The following is an 18,333-nucleotide window of genomic DNA, read 5'->3' on the forward strand; positions in this document are numbered from 1 at the left end:
GCTGTTTATAATTCTATTCATTCTTTTTGACATTACTATTCACCCAATTTTGCCTTTTTATGTTGTTTTAAAAGTTTCAATGAAAATTATAACTTGTTTAGCAAAATCCTTTTTATGTACGTCTGCCATCTTCAAATGAAATAATTTCAATGCTCCATTGTCCATTATACATGTCACAAAGTATATTTCTATAGTATACAACTACATTCGAGCTTTCCTTGATTTACATTCATGTCAATAGATACAAGAATATATCGAACTGAAACGTTCGAGAATTCCTAGATCGCTCTATTAATTAATCTGACATACACTACCGTCCACAAATATTAGAACACCTGGTCTGTACGAAAAAAGTGTGATTGTTCGTAAAAATACATATTTTAGACCACTTTTTTTACTTTACAGTAGCAGAAGCATTGCCCAACGAACTTCAATATTCCTTGAACAATATTTATTCCAATCTTTCAGCAATTTCGTAATGTCTTGTAGCATTTACTTCATATTCGATAAGTGTCCTAACACTTATGAGTAAACTACAGATTGTATGCATTTAGAACATACAGAAGTATGTGAAATATAGTAAACGACAAAACTACCATCGAGTTTAATAAATTTTTCACTTTCTTTTCAGCTTGTTAAAATCGTTAAAAGGAGAACGAATTTTCTATTTTTACTCCCACGTCCCTATAAAAACCCCTTTTTCTGTCAAATACACCAAAAGGTGCAAACGAAAAATCGAAATATCCATTACAAAAACATTCAAATACACGTTCAAGGTAAATGTAACAGTTAATGCTTTCATTGGTGAAACGTGAATCGTAGACACGACATGGGAAGTTGCTTCCGCTAAATTATGGTTCGGTTTGCGGCCAGATCGGTTTCTTAGAAGAAAGGGTATCTTAATGGCCGTCGTCGTTTCCCATTGCCGAAAGTCAAGGAACAGATTTGACTTTTTTTTTGTTCCGATATTAACGGAACGGTGTTAACCCCGAGGGACTCTCACACCGTGGATAGAGAGTAGAGATCGAAGGGGTAGAGGGGACGCGTACATATAAAGGAGAGAGCCCCGCGGCCCGGGGGCTCAGTACCGTTCCAAAGATGCAGGCTGCTGAGATGCTGCGTGGTACCAGGGACTACCTACGTCTTGTGTTCCTAATTTCTCTCGCTATTGGTTATGTCCGTGAGTAACAAGGAATATTCGAAATTCCCGCGTGCTCGAGCGTGCCATTCAAAATCTACATGGTGTGTTGATTGAAACGCCGGCCTGGGCCAAGTGATATACTCTGTGGAAACGACATATTTCCTCTTGACGCTGTTTGTGTGTGATCGGAGAATATTTGTGATTGGTATTTCAATCAATAATAATTGCTCGTTCGTGGAAACATTGATAAAACCGTTAGGCAAGTGTTTCAAACGCAGTAGCCGATAGGAAGGAAAAAGTGTGTAGAGTATTCGTTATTTAACTGTTGAAGTTCCTTCGATCGAATGAATCGCGAACGAATTGATTGGACAGCAATGTCAGTATTAACGCATATAATGTTTTATAGTTAGTGATTGTATAAATAAAAATACAAGAAACATGGTGTACAGTACCATTCAAAAGTGTGGAAGCAGTTAGATACAATCTTAAAAACTCAAGTTACAGATTTTTTATTACAGACGTTCATATGTATATGTACACTTATCATACATGACAAAACCAATTTAAAACTAACAAAAAAACGTATTCTTATGAAATTTTTTACTTCACAAAAATAACCACCTTTATTTTAAATAACTTCCAATCAAATTGTGAACATTCTATTTATTATTTTCTTAAAATATCCTTCTATCTAAATTTTTCCATTCTACATTAAAATACTGCTAGAATTGTGTGGCACACATACATGAAGAATAGAACACGCACACAAGCGGAATATTACGATATAAAGAATTTTTGAGAAATGCTATTACAAAAACGATTTTTTTCTACAGACTGGTCAAAGTATGCAATATACTTTTGTTACCGCCGGTTACTTTCAACAAATTAACAAAGGATGATTTGTTTAACTAAAAAACTAAGACTGCTTCCAAACTTTTGAATGTTAGTGTAATTGCTCATGTATAAGACTATGTAGTACTTAAATCACTTCCTCGTCTGTAATATCATACGGATACCTCATTAAATGCTGCTGATAAATTGTATAGCATAGTGTGGGCATAGATGCTTTAATTAAGAAATTCAAAACTTAAAATCAGTTTGTTCACTGCAAAAGTTACCAATTTTAGAAAGTATTCTATATTTGACTTTATTACGTAAATGTGTTTGTAAGTAATAAGAAACTACCGATTTATCAACTGAAGTAACTGTGGAAGTGTTTGGTGTCAATGAACGGATAAACGGACCATGTATCGTCGTAAGTAAGCAAATTTTACGTATTTTTAATTGGATCCTAAATCCTTACAGATTCGTTACCACTTCAAATACTACCCAACATCCCAGGTTACATCCCTGTGTATATAAGGCATGGGGATCAACCTTTGGAAGAAATAAATCCCGCGTTAGCGGAGGCATTCCATGAAGGACCGAATTTACCTAAGGTAACGTGACTCATTTTAATCGAAAATAGAGCGAATTCGGTGTTCCAGCAACTACTATTAATTTACCTTGATAATACATATTTACTGGAAATGAAATACCGATTATTCTTTTCCAAAAATACTAGTAGAAGAATTTTTCGAAATAGTTACTGCAACACAAATTTTGCTAATAACTTCGAAATTACTATACAGGGTGTCCTGGGTGTCCCATACAACTGGGACAAGCCATAGCGTTAAAACGGTAGAGGATAGAAAATATTTTTATTGGGAAAAATTAAATGGTTTCGAATCATGCATCATGTGGTCTATGTGTCTTCTCCGAAAATGGAGACGTTTCAAAAATGTCAAGGCCCATTTTTTTTAAATTGTATTACAGATTTGTTCATACACTATTCGATGCTATTTTTAATTCTCTATAAAATAGTTTCTGGTTCTTGGGTCGAAAAATGATTAGTTTATAAGATATTTTAACTTCAGTTTCTTAACATTGTATAATATTGGACATAGGCTTGAACGTTTCTTCTCTGTCTTCGCTTGTGTTTATTGATTTTACTAATTTTACACTTTAACCTAATAAATTTTCAACCCAAATGCCCCAATACTTTTTGCTAGAGAATTAAAAAATGCATCGAATGGTGTATAACAAAATCAATAGTTCCATTTTAAAAAAATAAAGGTGACCTTGAAATCTTGGAAACGCTTCCACTTTTGGAGGAGAGACATGCACCATGTGATACATCACCCGAAACCATTTAATTTTTCCTGATGAAACATTTCTTCTATTTTCTACCGTTTTAACACTGTGATTTGGCCCAGTTGTGAGACACCCTGTATTTCTACAACTGTATTTCATTAATTTTCAATGTTAAATTCATCCATGAATTATATTTTCAGATATTTCTAGTCAAATGCATTAGGTGTACAAATAAATAATTCGCCACTTTTTTTAAATCATGAACTACGTCTTTTTCCGAATTTTCACTCATTAAAACTGACGTAGGATTGTTAAAAAATTATTATGATTATAAATGAAATAGTATAGATCTTTGGTTTTCAGAGAATCGATTTTTGATTTCATTGAGAAACAGTGCGTTACTTATTGCTACACCTAACAAGTGACGTATATGTATATGTATAACTTACAGTTACATTTTTTCAAAATTTTGAAACCGATTTCTTCCATGGTCAATTAAATGTTTGGATATTACATTACAGGCTATCAACTTAGCTAATGTTAACGGTCCCACAGATATCAGTTTAGAGGAAGACGAGACGGACAAAAACAATGTAGAGGCTATACGTATTAGACAAGTGGATAACAATTTCTCTGATGAAGAGGAGAAAATGAAAGACCTGACGAAAAAGGCTACTGATGTAGACATATTAAAGCAAAAATCTATCTCAGTGCCCGTGGTAAAGGTGACAATTCTGTTTATTCCTTTTTTTGCATTCACTAATATAAAATAATTTTCAATTCGAATTTTCACATTATTTAACATCGATATTCTTAGAATGCTTTCACTAACAACAATGAATGTTATTTCATGGTGTGTGCGTACGAACTAACAGCAACCGACGTGACAGTTCCAAGAAGCACCATCACGAGGCTGAATGTATTGTGTTCGTAGCTTCTTCTGTATATGTATATTTTTTTTCAATTGACGTCGCGTACAATACCTAATCTGAACAAGAAATCAGTGAATCATCAAATCGATTGTCCTTTTAAGTCATTGTATCATACAGTATTAATAGTAGTAAATTACCATCATCGGCGAATATCCTGTAGAGATTTTAAATACCTTTGCGTCTTGATGAACAACGAAGAGACAAACCTTTTCGTTTGACTTTTCGTCATGAATTATACTTAAACAACATCAGTGATGTCAAAATATCTCATTAGACAAACCTATTAGGTACTCTGAGATTCAGACAATTTACATTTTCAAATATTCAAGACATAAAAATTATTTCGAGATCGTCCAACCTTTATTACAATGGAACCTTGTGGTTTTTCACAAGTTTTTCCGACTGTATTATAAAATTATGTAATATTAAATTAAACTAAAAAATCATATTTGGAGAGTATTCAGACTTGATATCCTGTAAATAGTGATCTCGTGTAACAGTAATTTTTATCATATTGCAAAAAGCTTTTTTCTAATGCAATAAATTGTTGGTGTACTATTTAAGAATCGAGCTTAAAACAAGAACGGATATGGATGATGCACAATTTCAAAGATGTCGTTAGGAGATTTCTATGACAAATGTACACATTACTCTATGATTTTTGTCGCTTGACAGTATGAATTACGAGCGACAAGAATCACAGGGAGCTGCTTACGGAACCGGTCACTAGGTTTTATGCCTGCGAAATATGTCTTCCGTCTCTTGCTCACGTTCAGATCTTTGAAATCATTTTTACCAAACCGGAACCTTCTATGCAAAATAATTATTCTACAATTGTAGGAAACATTACATACCTTACCTATATCTCCTCGCCAATTGTTCGCCATTTACGACACTTAAATAACTAAAATGACTAAGTATTCTTAAAATCTTTCTTATACATTTATGTATAAAAAAAATGAATTTAATTTAAAAAATTATAGTAACACTTCTTATCGCGCTTTATGTGTCTCACTATGCATAGATCTTTAATCTGAACTATTTCTAAAGTACTATTTCAAAAAACATCATTTTCGAACTTACAACTGAAGTTATAATTTTATTTTTAGGTCGTTCCATTGACAAAAGAAGAAGAGGACGCTCTGGCAAAAATACTCACTGAAGCGAAAGAAGAGTCGAAACATTTAAGTGATATGCATGATTCAAATTTGAACATATCAAATCTAAAAGAAAATGTACCATCCTTTAATCCGGTTGTGAAATTTGATCAAATAGTTTTCGACGAGTTGGCCAATCCTAATCTTCCCCCAATCAAAGAGGTTCCGCAAACTTCCATGGAGGTAGATGCTCCTGTGTCTGCACTTATAGACGATAAATTACCTATTAAGGAACAATCTCTTCCAAATGTTTTATCCAACGTACAGAAAGTCACTGCTTCGCCAGAAATATCAGTTCAACTAGAGAGGAAACGGACAAAGAATCAATCTTTAGAAGAGAAATCTAAATGAAACGAATAGTACTGTCGTTAGTGAGACTTATTTATATTAATACGAAAGATATAGAATTTTGTGATACATACGTGTTTAATAGATCGTACGATTTAATTTCTTAACGGCAACTGTTAACTGTCAAATTACGTTATTGTAACTTGTTGACTTAGAATTGCTCGATGCGTTTAATGCGTATAACGTATAAGTATACACGTAAAATAATACAATACACTAACACTTGAAAAACATAATGCGTTATTGAAGCGATTTTAAGCGTGTTAAATTATTAAGATATGAAATTGAATAAAATATTTGAAAATCTGTTAAAATCGATAAAACCAGTTTATTTCGTTATAAAAACTACACAGAGACTGACGCAGATACAATTACATTGTTTGTATTCCTTGTTTAGTAAACGAAAGATAACGGATTCGAAGTTATCACCGGGGTATTCAAACATCCTACAGAGAGGATCGTTCTCTTGACAGTTTCTTATCGACTCCCTCCATCCTCATTGACTTTCCGTTCGTCAGAAATAGTTTCCCGCGTCTCTATTCTATAATCGTTGTCAGCAGCGTTTAAAACAAGTAAAGCTGGAATCACGCTAAAGTTGCTTTTAGCAGTCTTCGGAGCAAGTTTTGCAGTCTTAAAAATACTATCGTTGACGTTTATATCCAAATATAAACGCCGATCTTGAAGAAATCTCGTACTCGATAGAATAAAAGTCTTATTCCCGTATTTACAAGCGAAAGCCGGCAGATTTTCCTTGGCTTCTGGTATGTAAACATCGCGGATAGCTCGACAGTGCACATTCGGTGGTTTTATCTGTTTCTTCGAAGTGATCAGAAAATTTTTGTCTTCACTGTAATGCCTTTCTTTATTTTCCTCCATTTTTCTCTCAATATGAAAATTTTCGACACTTTTTGACGTATTATCAACCAATGTTGCTTTTAGACTACGATCCGTTTGCTCTGGGGTAGCCACTTGAATTTTTGCAATTTTCGACAAAGAAAAGATTAAGCACAGTTCCTTACTTGAGTACGGGCATAGTTCTTTGAAACGATTATTTCCGCTCAATACCGTTGGTTTCTTTTCACTGGAATGCTCAGAAAAAGTTTCACTGTTCACTGCTTTACTTCTTAATTGTTTAAGATCGATTATTTTGGGATTATTTCTCTCATTTCCGAGTGCATAGGTAGCATTTGGAGTGCTATTTACAACAGCGAACTTGGGAATTCGATCTTGTATCGTCCTACCCTCACCGAGGAAAATAAGAACTGTCAACATCACGACAAAGAAAAATCGTTTGCGAAGCATTCTAAGAAGAATGGACAACTTTCCACGTTGCCTTTCGTTTGGGTACCGTTTCTTCTAGCGCGACTGGTTCTCGGGTACAACAGCCCTTGTAACAGCACGATGGACACTGACTGTGACAGAAAAAAACAATGTTCCTGTGAGCGCACAAACGAGCAAGGTGCACAGATACAGAAGATTGGCCCGTTCTGTCCACACTGTTCATTTCGTGTGCACTGACCTTATCTCCTGTTTAGACGACGCTCGAATACCGTCGAATTCTGACCTATCTTTCGAAGAATTTCACTTCAACTTTGATCTTATATTTCGAGGGATGTTTTGAAGTAACTGATTTTCCAACGGTAATTCATTATAATATGCTTTGATAAGGATAATATGAACAGATTTCTATTATGTACAGTTGAAAAGATCGAGAAAATGTGAATTAATATAAAATGTTCATTTCTTTTTTACAATTTTATTTTATATTTTGTAATTTCAGTTTTGTGCTCTAAATACATATATTCGCTGTAAGTTAAATTCGTATTTCGATGATTTTAATTTGGTTTCTCCGATTTCGTGATTTTTCTTACACGTGATCAAAATTCATTAATTTTTATTTGCCCGTGATATTCATTTTTGGTTTTTTGTTTTTCTAGAAGTATTTATTATTAGCAGTCGAATAAACAATTAAATAAAAATAAAGTATCTTATTAATTAGTAAACAAAATATGTTGAAAAATAATAATTATATTTAATATTTCTGAAATGTTGAAAAATAATAATTATATTTAATATTTCTGAATGATCACTTTCCATTTAAGAAGTTTTGAAATTTTTAATTTTGATACGAACTTTACTTGCAGCTTATGGCATTTATTATATAGTACATTAATAATAGAGATGGCAATAAAAATAAGGTGAATATTTTTAGTTGAATCACTACATAAATTGAAATCGTTAGGAAAACTTTATCCGACTTAATTTTCGAAACTGAATGTTGTCTGAAAAATTGTTTGAGCAGAAAATTGTATCATGAACATGAATGTCAACAGTGCATATATAGATACATATACAGATCTTGAAATAAAGAAACAAATATGTACAAAGTAAATTAACTTATTTTATTATTAAAATAGAAATGTTGCTTTACATATATGTATGTAGTTGTAAATACATGCGTATGTAGTTGTGTGCGGAAACATTAATACCTTATCAACAATAGATATACGATATTATTCCTGACGAGAACTTGTAGAGTACTGCCCTCGCGTTGTATCATTCGAAACTACAAACGTCTAGATTTTGAGAATTTAGTATCGAATTCAAAATTCGAAATTTAAATAAAATATCGATTAATATCAACTTTGTGTTTAAATTCAAGTTTCTTTTTTTGGAAATTTTTTGGACTGTTTAATATGAACTGAAGCCGATAAGATGAATTGGTGACGCTACTGGCGCGGCACACGTGCGCAATGTGCAGCAATGTGATGTCAACAATTTGTAACGTAATATGTGAAATGTGCGTTTTATATTGCACGTATTTAAAGAAAATGCGAACATGTTACGGGTGTCCACGCATTATTGACACAATGATGCGATTCTGTGTTTGATCTTAAGTAGGGAGCGAAATTATATTCTATCAGTAATTGTCGATTCAAATTTTTTACGTGTGCCGAATACAGTCATTATCTTTTGTCAACATTTTAACAAGTATTCCGGGATCTGTTCATTAATAAGTGAAAGTAAATTCAGTTTTTGTACAAAATTGATACTGTGAATAGTAAAGTGGTGAAAATACAGTACGAAAATGGTACTTAACCTCAAAATTTTCTAGCCCTGCTGATTAATTTTTCCTACATCACCATACATCAACGAATGTGAAACAGTTGTAAAATTTAAACAATATGGCGGGTCAACAACATCCTTTCCCATCTGGGTTTCCTAATGTACAACAATCTGCCATGCGAACACAATTTGGTGGAGGGCAAATGGTATCTGGATTGATGGGACCACAGCAAGGTGGTAAGTACATCTGAATAAAAAAAAATAACTAATATTTAATGTTGAATACTGGGCAATACAAATTTTTATAGGCATGGTAAGCCCTCAACAATTTGGTGTTGGTGTGGGTGTAGGAGTTGGTGTAGGTGGAGTAGGCACAAATGCTATGGGTATGCCCAATGCTCAACAAGTATTAGCACAGCAGCAACAACAACAACAATCAGTTGCAATGCAACAACAAATGCAACAGATGCAGCAGCAACAGTTACAACTGCAACAGCAACAGCAAGCTGCCATGGTACAGCAAAATAATCAGACAAGTAATCAAGCCACAACACCACAAACACCTGTACCACCTACACAACCACCACCTCAACAACAACAAACTAAGGAATTCAATACTGCCAGTTTATGCAGATTTGGACAGGAAACTGTGCAAGATATTGTCAGTCGTACTCTAGAAGTTTTTCAGACGTTGAAAGTTTTACAACCACCAAATGGTATTTATAAGTGAAATCAACAAGTTTTACGCAATCTGTGTTTGATTGTATGTTTAACTGACAATTAAAATTTTAGGCATGGCCCAAGGAGCAAGCTTAGCTAATGAGAAAAAGAATAAAGTACAAGAACAATTAAGAACACTAAAACTATTGTTCAAACGTTTAAGACTGATTTATGAAAAATGTAATGAAAACTGCCAACTACAAGGCATGGAATATACACACATAGAGAGTTTAATTCCTTTAAAAGAAGAATGGGATATGAAATCTGATGAGAAAAAAACATCAGAAGCATACAGACTCGCTTGTGAAGAAAGCAAAGAAATTATGGAGGTGAGTTATGGTTTAAAAATCAAAATATAACATGAATTATTGAATTTCGGTAAGTTATAAAACTATATTTCATTTTTCCAGCAAGTTGTATTAAAAAATAGGCACCTTAAAGAAATCATTGATCACTTAAGACGTATCATTTCAGAAATAAATACAATGTTAAATATGCGACGATCCTAAGCTATAAATTGTACATAAATATTTGTGTAAGTTATTATAAAAATGTTTTAATAAATAAAAATTTATTTCCTATGTAAAATAAATGTAGAGATATTACTTACCTATATTTGAGAATATTATTGTGTAGTCTTAATATCTTTCACATCCATATGAATAATGTCATTTGCTCTCAAAACTGCTTCTGGAATTGTTCCTAATGGTGTTTCCAGGTTACGTACATAGACTTCTAAACAGTTTATGTCACAACCTCGAAATTCAGCAGAAACATGAGTGTTTTCATGTAAATAAAAGTCTGCTTTCCTGCCTGTAACATATAAAGGCTGAATTTAAAACATAATTTAATTGACATGATATCAAAGTTTTAACAGTTTTTACATGAAACTTATTTTCAAGTATTAAATAATTTGTTGGACATATTTTTTATTGCAGGATTATCGACAACTATTCCATTTTACAATTTTTATTAATAGGTAATGAATTCAATTCGAATTAAAATAATTAAGTTCGCGCATTACAAAATGCACTTTGATGTCGGCGCCATGTTCAATTAACCTCGTGATTAATTAAATCGAGTGAACCAAAACCAATAAACGTAACAATTAATAAACGTGCATGGACTTCTATGACATAAAATATTTTTATAAAACCAAGTCTAAACAGAGTAACAAATGGGACTGAAAATAAAATCGTCGTACCAACAATTCCAGTCATCACTCGCAGAAATCGCTCGCGCAGATATGCACGAGCTTCTTGTTTTTCCGGAGTCGCAAAATCTAAGTTAGTATCATTATCATTTAATGTCATGTTGTCTTCAAGTGTACCGGTCATTTTCTCAGAATAATTGTCCAGCACCTAGAGTAAATATCTGTCCTATGGCGGAATTAAAGCCAACTGCGTGCGCAATATCTCTATCATACCCGCCAATTTTGAAAGTTGTTGCACTATTACTTGCCAATGTAGTTAAGCATATTAAATAGGAAGTAATCACAAGTACGTGCAAAATACGTTTAAAATATTTTGATAAATCAGTTAAAACGTGTAAATAATTATGTACTTTTATCAGCATGGAATAATTATAACCCCCGACGATATGCACTTCCCTAAATGAAACATTTCATAGTAGTCACCCACATATCCTAATGAGGAAGTTTGGATCAACGCAATTAACATATTTCTAACGATATCTAAAGAACACACTTTCACAGAGTGGAACATGGGGGCGACCCGCAGGTTTATCATTTTTTTAAAGAGCTTCCTTAGTTTCACTTCAGTCTCGCTCCGACCATCGTACAGTAAAAATGAACTTCTTGGTCTTCGTCTTCTTAATTACCACAATTTTTTGTAATAGTGAGTATATTATATAATTATTAATATATGTTTGCAAAGGTAGAATATTTTATTAATACATCCTACTTGTTCTTTTAGAACTATGTTGCAACACTGTGACCACAACAAATGATCCGAAGACGTTTCGGAGGTCGATAGAGATGTCATCGGTAAAGAATGATGAAATTCAAACACAAGAGATACAGGGCTCGTGGAGAGATATACTGCTGCCAAAGCAGAGTTCATCCAAAAAAGAAGAGTTAAAAAAAGTTGGAAGTACAAATAGCGACATACCGAACAGAAAAAGTAAAATCTTAGGAAGTTTGGCTTTTCTAGCCGGTTTAAGTATTGGTGGTTTAACGAGTGCAACGTCAACTGTGAAAACGTATGCTAAGCCTCCACCAGTGACATTAAATTTTGATGCTTCTCGAGTTTCACCACACATTGGTCCGATTTACGGTCCTTACCCTTACGTGTCGCATCCTTACATCTTTGCCACTCCTTTAGGATTGTATTCTATACTGAATCCTCTGAGTTTACAACCAATCGGTGGCATTCAAAATGATCTTCAAGCATTGACTCAACATACGCAAGTACTGAATTTGTTAGATAATAAAAAACCAAATGACCTGTTAAACAACAATGAGGAGTATATAGATGTGGCCAAGAAGGTTGAGAATGTTAAAACTTCGAACACCGTTGAAGAAGAGGCTAGCGAGGGTGCAGAATCACAATTTGCAGACGATCGGAATGCGGAAGAGGAGGTAAGCATTTAGTATTGTGAATAAGTAGAAATTATTGAGAAAAAGGAAACACGTAAAGTTTTATTGTATGTACAAATTGTTTAATACGACGTAAAATTGAAATATATGTATTTTACTGAATAATTTAAACAATTTAGAAATGTTTTGCTGTATGCATTTATCTGATATTACTTGGTACCCATAACGTTTACTAGTTATAATACAGTTAAGACTGTTATTTTCTATTTTCAACAGAGAAATTTTAAGATATTATACAATAAAAGATAATACAATCAGAAAATCAGAAACTATTAAGATTCTTTCAAAACTGATAGGATTTTTTTATTTTGTGAAGTTTATATACCTTTGTAACGCAGCAAGTGTAAATACAAAAAAATTATAAAGATCATCATATAAAAGTGTTTCTTTTGCAAGAGAGATCCATGTCTCTCATAATGAAATTCTTATAAAACTGAATTGCATTTGCTTTGATTCTTTGACATAATCTACAGCAAATATCAGTTTGTAGAAGTCAGTCCTTTTCTTATGTATTATTCATATTGAACTTTTAATTTCATAATGATGTGTTTCAATTAAATCTGTATTATTAATATGCGTCTTTCCGTTTCATTATTAATTTATTGGTGACTGACAGATGTTGAAACCTGGGACAATCTGCAGTAAACAAAAAGGATATAAGATGAAACAGAGCACTTCGCTGAGAGATGAATCCGTGGAACGTGAAGGTGGATGGAAGGATTCATTAGTAATTTCCAGTTTTCGGGCAAAAAATAGAACGAGAAAAAATTCTACTCTTTCTCAGCTCCCAGAAAATGGAACTGTTGTTTTCACTACGACAACGAAGAATATGGAAAATTCGACGGTGAATGACACAACCACAAGTGCACCCTTTTACGGATACTACGGTGGATATCCGCAAGATATACATCACATAGCCTTTACTACGGAAACAAACGAATACAAATATCACGATTACGACCCTGTTAATTATAATTTACCATCATACGGTAAACCGGCGAACTTTCACTCAGACGAAAGGTACAATTATTATGCGCATCCGCCTCCTGATTCTTCGGTGACGAATGAATTTCCTCAGGAACAAATTCCTGAATACTTCTCCCATGATTTTAATAGATACTTATACACACCATACAATACACCACCATTCGCTAACAGCGGTTTCAGACCCGTTGTCTAGATCACGTACTGTAACAGGTTTTTTAAAAATGTAAAACACGTTCATAACAAATATTATACGTAACACCTTCCTATTGCAAAGATAGAATTAAGCTTGAAATTAAATAAACTTGTTAAATTAAATTTTAGTGTAATTATATTGTGTCGCATTGTTAAATTTATAAATATTTTGTGTAATTAATTTCTCTGTAATCCATGCTTAACATGTACACTAATTAAGTGTAAATAATTACGATCTCCGTGCGTTATAATAACAATAGTACTGACTATGCGTGACCCAAGGTAGGACACAGTGATAACAACAGACGGTTTCACTATAGTAGTGACAGAATTCTGCTAACAAGCACATCTGCAACGAGTTTAGAAAACAATTTTAATTAAACGTGATTTCATGTACCGTGCAAAAATGAGGGTGTTTTTGTTATTTTTTATATTTCAGTGTAACATGTCAACTAGTAAGTATACATTAGGAATATGTAAGCATGTAATTCTATTTAAACAAAGAAAATCGAATGGAAATAATGAAATTCAGGCGAACCTATTAAAGTATGGGGAAAAGATTAACATTCTAATGAGTAATGCATGTAAAGAATATATTGAATTCCATTAAATACAACGTATGTAGGTAAGATTTCAGTAGAATTTACAAACAAAATTTGTAAACATTATTAATAGTCCTTGTTCGTGAGGTGGTTTACGTAATGAAGTTGTAATAACAAATTTTTTAAGTGTCATTATCGCATTCCTCAACGCTAGAACACCGTATTATTTAATATTAATTTTTCTAGAAATGTATTCAATGGTTGTCGAGGATGACGTCAACGACTTATCAAACGGATTAACGACATTTTCACCATTGTCTAACGAAGTCACTAAAAACACGTATTTGACGTTGAATAAACAGAATAAACATCGAGGGTCATTAGTAGGAAAAGAATATAAACCCTATACAGAGATTCGTTCTTTAAAAATTAGTCAAAATGATGGGAAACATAAAGACCAAGCAACATTATTGAGTTTTAATGATTCGGCTGTAAACAAAAGCGACGCAAAATATCGTAGTTCAGTTATCACATCTCCGAGCATGTGCTTATTAATATTACTATCTGATTCAATCAGAAAAGAAAGAACATTGTCCAAGCATGTATTTGACGAACGTTTGAGAAAAAGAAATACTGTTGATAAAGGTGATAATGCAATCAACGTTCTATCGAGGACAAAGCAAAAGAAAGCGAAAGCATTAGGTCGTTTACTATTGAACAACGTTTCGAACAAAAATGACGAAGATTTTCAAGACGATTATATCGAAGACGAGGGCGACGATTATTCTGAAGATGAAAACAGAAACAAGATGAATTGGGAAGATTATCAAAACGAGGATGGTGCAACTGTAATGGAGTTAATAGCTTTGGACGCAAGACATAAGAAACATATGCGACAAACTTCTAAAAATGATTATCTGTATTAATGATAACTTATTTTAATTGACTGGACTATAGTCTTAATATTGTGTAAATTTGTAATGTTAAGTTTTATATTCTTTTAGAAATACAGATTTAGTAGTTTATTACGGTCTGCAAGCCCTCGTGCTGCTATTAATTTCATTACAATTGTGTGTACTAATATAATTACACGTAAACTGTGTTGTAATAATTACGTTTCATATGAGATATTCTATTTAAGTGAATTCGTGTTCAAGATATTCTGAAGTATGACACAACAGCGAAAAGGAAAGAAATTCACTTAATCCATATACACATAAATCCAATATTATCACACAATGTGATTAATAATAATCTATAAAATAATGCACAAACTAATTGTAAGAGATAACGACAATCAAACATATATTTATACTTTTTCATTTTTACTTTGCATATTTCGAGAAACTTTTTAATCTGATAAATCATGGAGTACTTATTTTGTATATTCCTTGTCTCCCTTTCTGCATATTAACGAACTCTGTCAATCAAATGTCAATGTGTAATGAAACGTTCAGAATTTCGATATTAATGATGTGCTTCTATTAGCAATGTTACGTGCCCTTGATAATGTAATTCATATACATTAACAAAATATACGTCTCTCTGTTCTTTGTGAAATACAGTTTGTTTGGACAATTGCTCGTGGATTGCACAGTTGTCTGTGGTTGTTTTCTGCGATCGTAGCGAAGAAAAAATCGTGAGCAATGTGTCACTATAAAACCCAGTGATAAAATCTAAATCGTGGTCCTTTTTTTTAATTGTCGATTAATCAGGGGATTCCTCTAACAGAGCCAATTGGACAGCATGGTTCGCAGGGAAGAAACCTGTTTTATTTTCGGACGAGTTTGGAGGGCTGGGCTTCTCGTCTATTTCGAGAAGGCCGCCACTGCTGGTATTGTGTCTCGAAAGACGCGGATACTTTGCAACTTTCACGTATAATTCTTCAAAGAGAAAATTTTCTTCCGTTGTTACTTCTTCAATTATGTTGTGTCAAGTACCAGCGCTAATGAAGGAAACTTTTTGCAAGTAACGTTAAACGAATATTGACAACTATCGACACTGAAATTCTTCACTGTGATTTAGATAACTAAGCTATAAACACAAAAGAATTAAAATTATCAACAAAGCAAAATGTATAAGATTTACACACATTAAACAATTTTATTTATATATTATCCAGCGACAGGTTTTTGCAGTTTATAAAATACTTTATAAAGGCATTGCGATTTTACTTTGCATAGAAATTTGAATTCAATCGACTAAGGGCCATATTTTCCGATTAAAATCATTACAAACTGCTACTGGTGTGGCTGCAATAATTTTTACATGGTTCGAATGTTTTCAACAGAGAACGCACGAAGTGTGCGCAAAAACTACGCATACTTGGTTATTTCGAAGCTTAATATATGTATCGAGGTAGGTCCAATACTGGCACGGCATTGCGTGCGTGATTATGCAATAAGCAAATAGGAAATGATCGACTTCCTTCACGGAAGTGTTAAAGTCTTTTTTGGGACATAGATAAAATCACAATGCTTAACGCATATTATCCTTTAGAATTCCCATAGCTTATCTGTTTTTGAAACGAAGTAAAATGTGTAACACTTATTTATAATATCTACTCAATTAAGTTAACGCGAAATTTCTAGTTTTTTTCAGCAGTAGGTTTTCAATTCAATTCTTTAACTTTTTTCGCATATACGAATTTGCAATATTTTAAGATATAACTGCACAACTTCCAATTGGTCGCCAGGGAAGTATCTATGCGATCAGATTAGAGCATGTCTCTTTAAGTCTAAATATATTCCGGGTATCAGGGTTGAATGCCCTAGGATTTCCGGTCTTCATCGTACGCACTTTGGTTTTCCGTTTTTTTTCTCTACTTTCAGCACAAGCACTCGCATCTCCTCGTTTCTCGATAGTGTCCCTCCTCGCGCCGTCTCTTTCCACGTCGCTCCACACACGATTTTTTTCCACACGAAACCCAATAGCCTTGCATCCTCTAGGACACTTCAGGACTATTTCCTGCGTGTCAGACAAGCCGGATGAGAAACCGCAAATGTAAACCCCTACAACGTATTCTAGTGACACGATAAACGGGCAACACTTACTGTATGCAAAATTCAAAGAACCAACAACCGAAGTGACATAATTCCGATCAATAAAGCATTACAAGTTCGTTAACATACATTGACTGTCAAAACATGACTCATGGTAACATAGGCATATAATAATTTGGGATGAGATTAATGTAAATCCTATTAACAATTTAGATACTTTAATAATACGATCTAACTTCCTCAAACTATCGATATTTAAACAAACATACTCAAACGTATTTTAAAGAAAAAGCATCTTCCGTTAAAATTTTTGGAAACTTATGCCCCCCCCCCTACTTTCTAACGCTGTCTATGTTTGTAAATTTCCCTTATAATTAAAGGAAGACACTGGATCATCTACAATCAGTTAAAGTTTTCCGGTGTTGCGTGAAACATTACGCGGATTTTGAAATTTATGAAACGAACACCCTATTCGTATACAATGAGGGTGTCGCGCCACTCTTTTAAGGTGCTCGTTTCGACGTTCCTTAAGGGTGCGCCTCATAGATCTACGCAACGGCGCAGCAACAGCATGTAGGTATAGCCCATGAAATATTCTATGGACACACGCGTTTCAAACTTTGGTGCACGTGCATACAGAGAGACAGAGTGGGTCGTTCTGTGTGGTAAATGCACCACGCTCGGGTAAGAACCCCGGGCTTCATGCACGAGGGACGAGAGAAAGAGAGAGAGAGAGAGGAAAGAGACAGCTGTGGGGCAGCTGGCAGCGCGTGCCACGAACCTATGGGGTCTCTTTCAAAACGTGGACGTCGGTGATATCCTATACTTTGTGACATGCAACTAACGGCATGCTTCGAACAATACGATGAACAGAGGCTACTGATCGATCCCGGATCGAGGAAGATGTCCATCAGATTATCCCTTTCGCGATTATCTACAAGGCTGCTGAAAAGACTACCTCCGGTTTTCCGATTGTCCTTGAAGATATCCTGCACGTTGGTTCAAAACTTTCAATGCTCTATTCAAAATGGAAGGAAAGTAGAAAGAATTCAATAATTCGAAAAACGATTAAAATAGCATAAATGAAATGTACAATATGACGATTTAATCATTAAGAGTTGAAAACGTCCGTGACTCTATAAAACAGTTAAAAGTGGTGAGATATTACTAACAGAAAGACAAGCGAAGACAGTTAACGTTAGAACTTTCTTTCAATTAACTGTTAATGAACAAATGAAAAATGAGTTTCATAGTTAAATTTAATTTAAAATTTTAAACAGCAATTATAGTATATTTTAAATACATAACCTAAAAATATTTAAATTGAACAGATCTGTGAATAAATGATCGATTTTAGCAAGAATTAATCATGTAAGAAATTATCACAGATAATAAGATAAAACTTTGTCATAGTAAAATTCATTTGTTCTGTCTCTTTTATCTCAATTTTAGAGTATTTACAGTATTTTCAAAATAAAGGCTTCGTTACAATAGAA

General features: G+C 33.6%; 4 protein-coding genes across 6 annotated transcripts; all 4 read left to right on the plus strand.

The window, feature by feature from the left end:
• Positions 1-1,095: 1,095 nt before the first annotated feature.
• Positions 1,096-5,982, plus strand: LOC107193579. Its single transcript, XM_015583053.1, has 4 exons — positions 1,096-1,180; positions 2,447-2,580; positions 3,796-3,999; positions 5,316-5,982. Exons 1-4 carry the CDS (start codon positions 1,099-1,101, stop codon positions 5,712-5,714), a joined length of 819 nt encoding a protein of 272 aa, XP_015438539.1. The 5' UTR covers positions 1,096-1,098; the 3' UTR covers positions 5,715-5,982.
• A 2,486-nt stretch (positions 5,983-8,468) lies between these two features.
• On the plus strand, positions 8,469-10,006 carry LOC107193521 (mediator of RNA polymerase II transcription subunit 30-like). 3 transcript variants are annotated; one of them, XM_015582986.1, is made up of 5 exons: positions 8,722-8,734; positions 8,827-9,014; positions 9,086-9,493; positions 9,570-9,826; positions 9,908-10,006. In XM_015582986.1, the coding sequence occupies exons 2-5, from the start codon at positions 8,897-8,899 to the stop codon at positions 10,004-10,006; spliced, it is 882 nt and encodes a 293-aa protein (XP_015438472.1). In that variant the 5' UTR covers positions 8,722-8,734; positions 8,827-8,896. The 3 variants fall into 3 exon arrangements, with proteins under 3 accessions (XP_015438471.1, XP_015438473.1, XP_015438472.1); XM_015582985.1 differs by having other exon boundaries at positions 8,469-9,014; XM_015582987.1 differs by having other exon boundaries at positions 8,469-9,014; positions 9,128-9,493.
• A 1,487-nt stretch (positions 10,007-11,493) lies between these two features.
• LOC107193464 lies at positions 11,494-13,294 on the plus strand. The gene is made up of 2 exons (XM_015582911.1): positions 11,494-12,096; positions 12,731-13,294. Exons 1-2 carry the CDS (start codon positions 11,494-11,496, stop codon positions 13,292-13,294), a joined length of 1,167 nt encoding a protein of 388 aa, XP_015438397.1.
• A 331-nt stretch (positions 13,295-13,625) lies between these two features.
• Positions 13,626-14,761, plus strand: LOC107193465. The gene is made up of 2 exons (XM_015582912.1): positions 13,626-13,748; positions 14,082-14,761. Exons 1-2 carry the CDS (start codon positions 13,685-13,687, stop codon positions 14,759-14,761), a joined length of 744 nt encoding a protein of 247 aa, XP_015438398.1. The 5' UTR covers positions 13,626-13,684.
• The last annotated feature ends 3,572 nt before the right edge of the window (positions 14,762-18,333 follow it).

This window comes from Dufourea novaeangliae, unplaced genomic scaffold (assembly GCF_001272555.1).
Source record: "Dufourea novaeangliae isolate 0120121106 unplaced genomic scaffold, ASM127255v1 scaffold6, whole genome shotgun sequence".
Classification (NCBI taxonomy): domain Eukaryota; kingdom Metazoa; phylum Arthropoda; class Insecta; order Hymenoptera; family Halictidae; genus Dufourea; species Dufourea novaeangliae.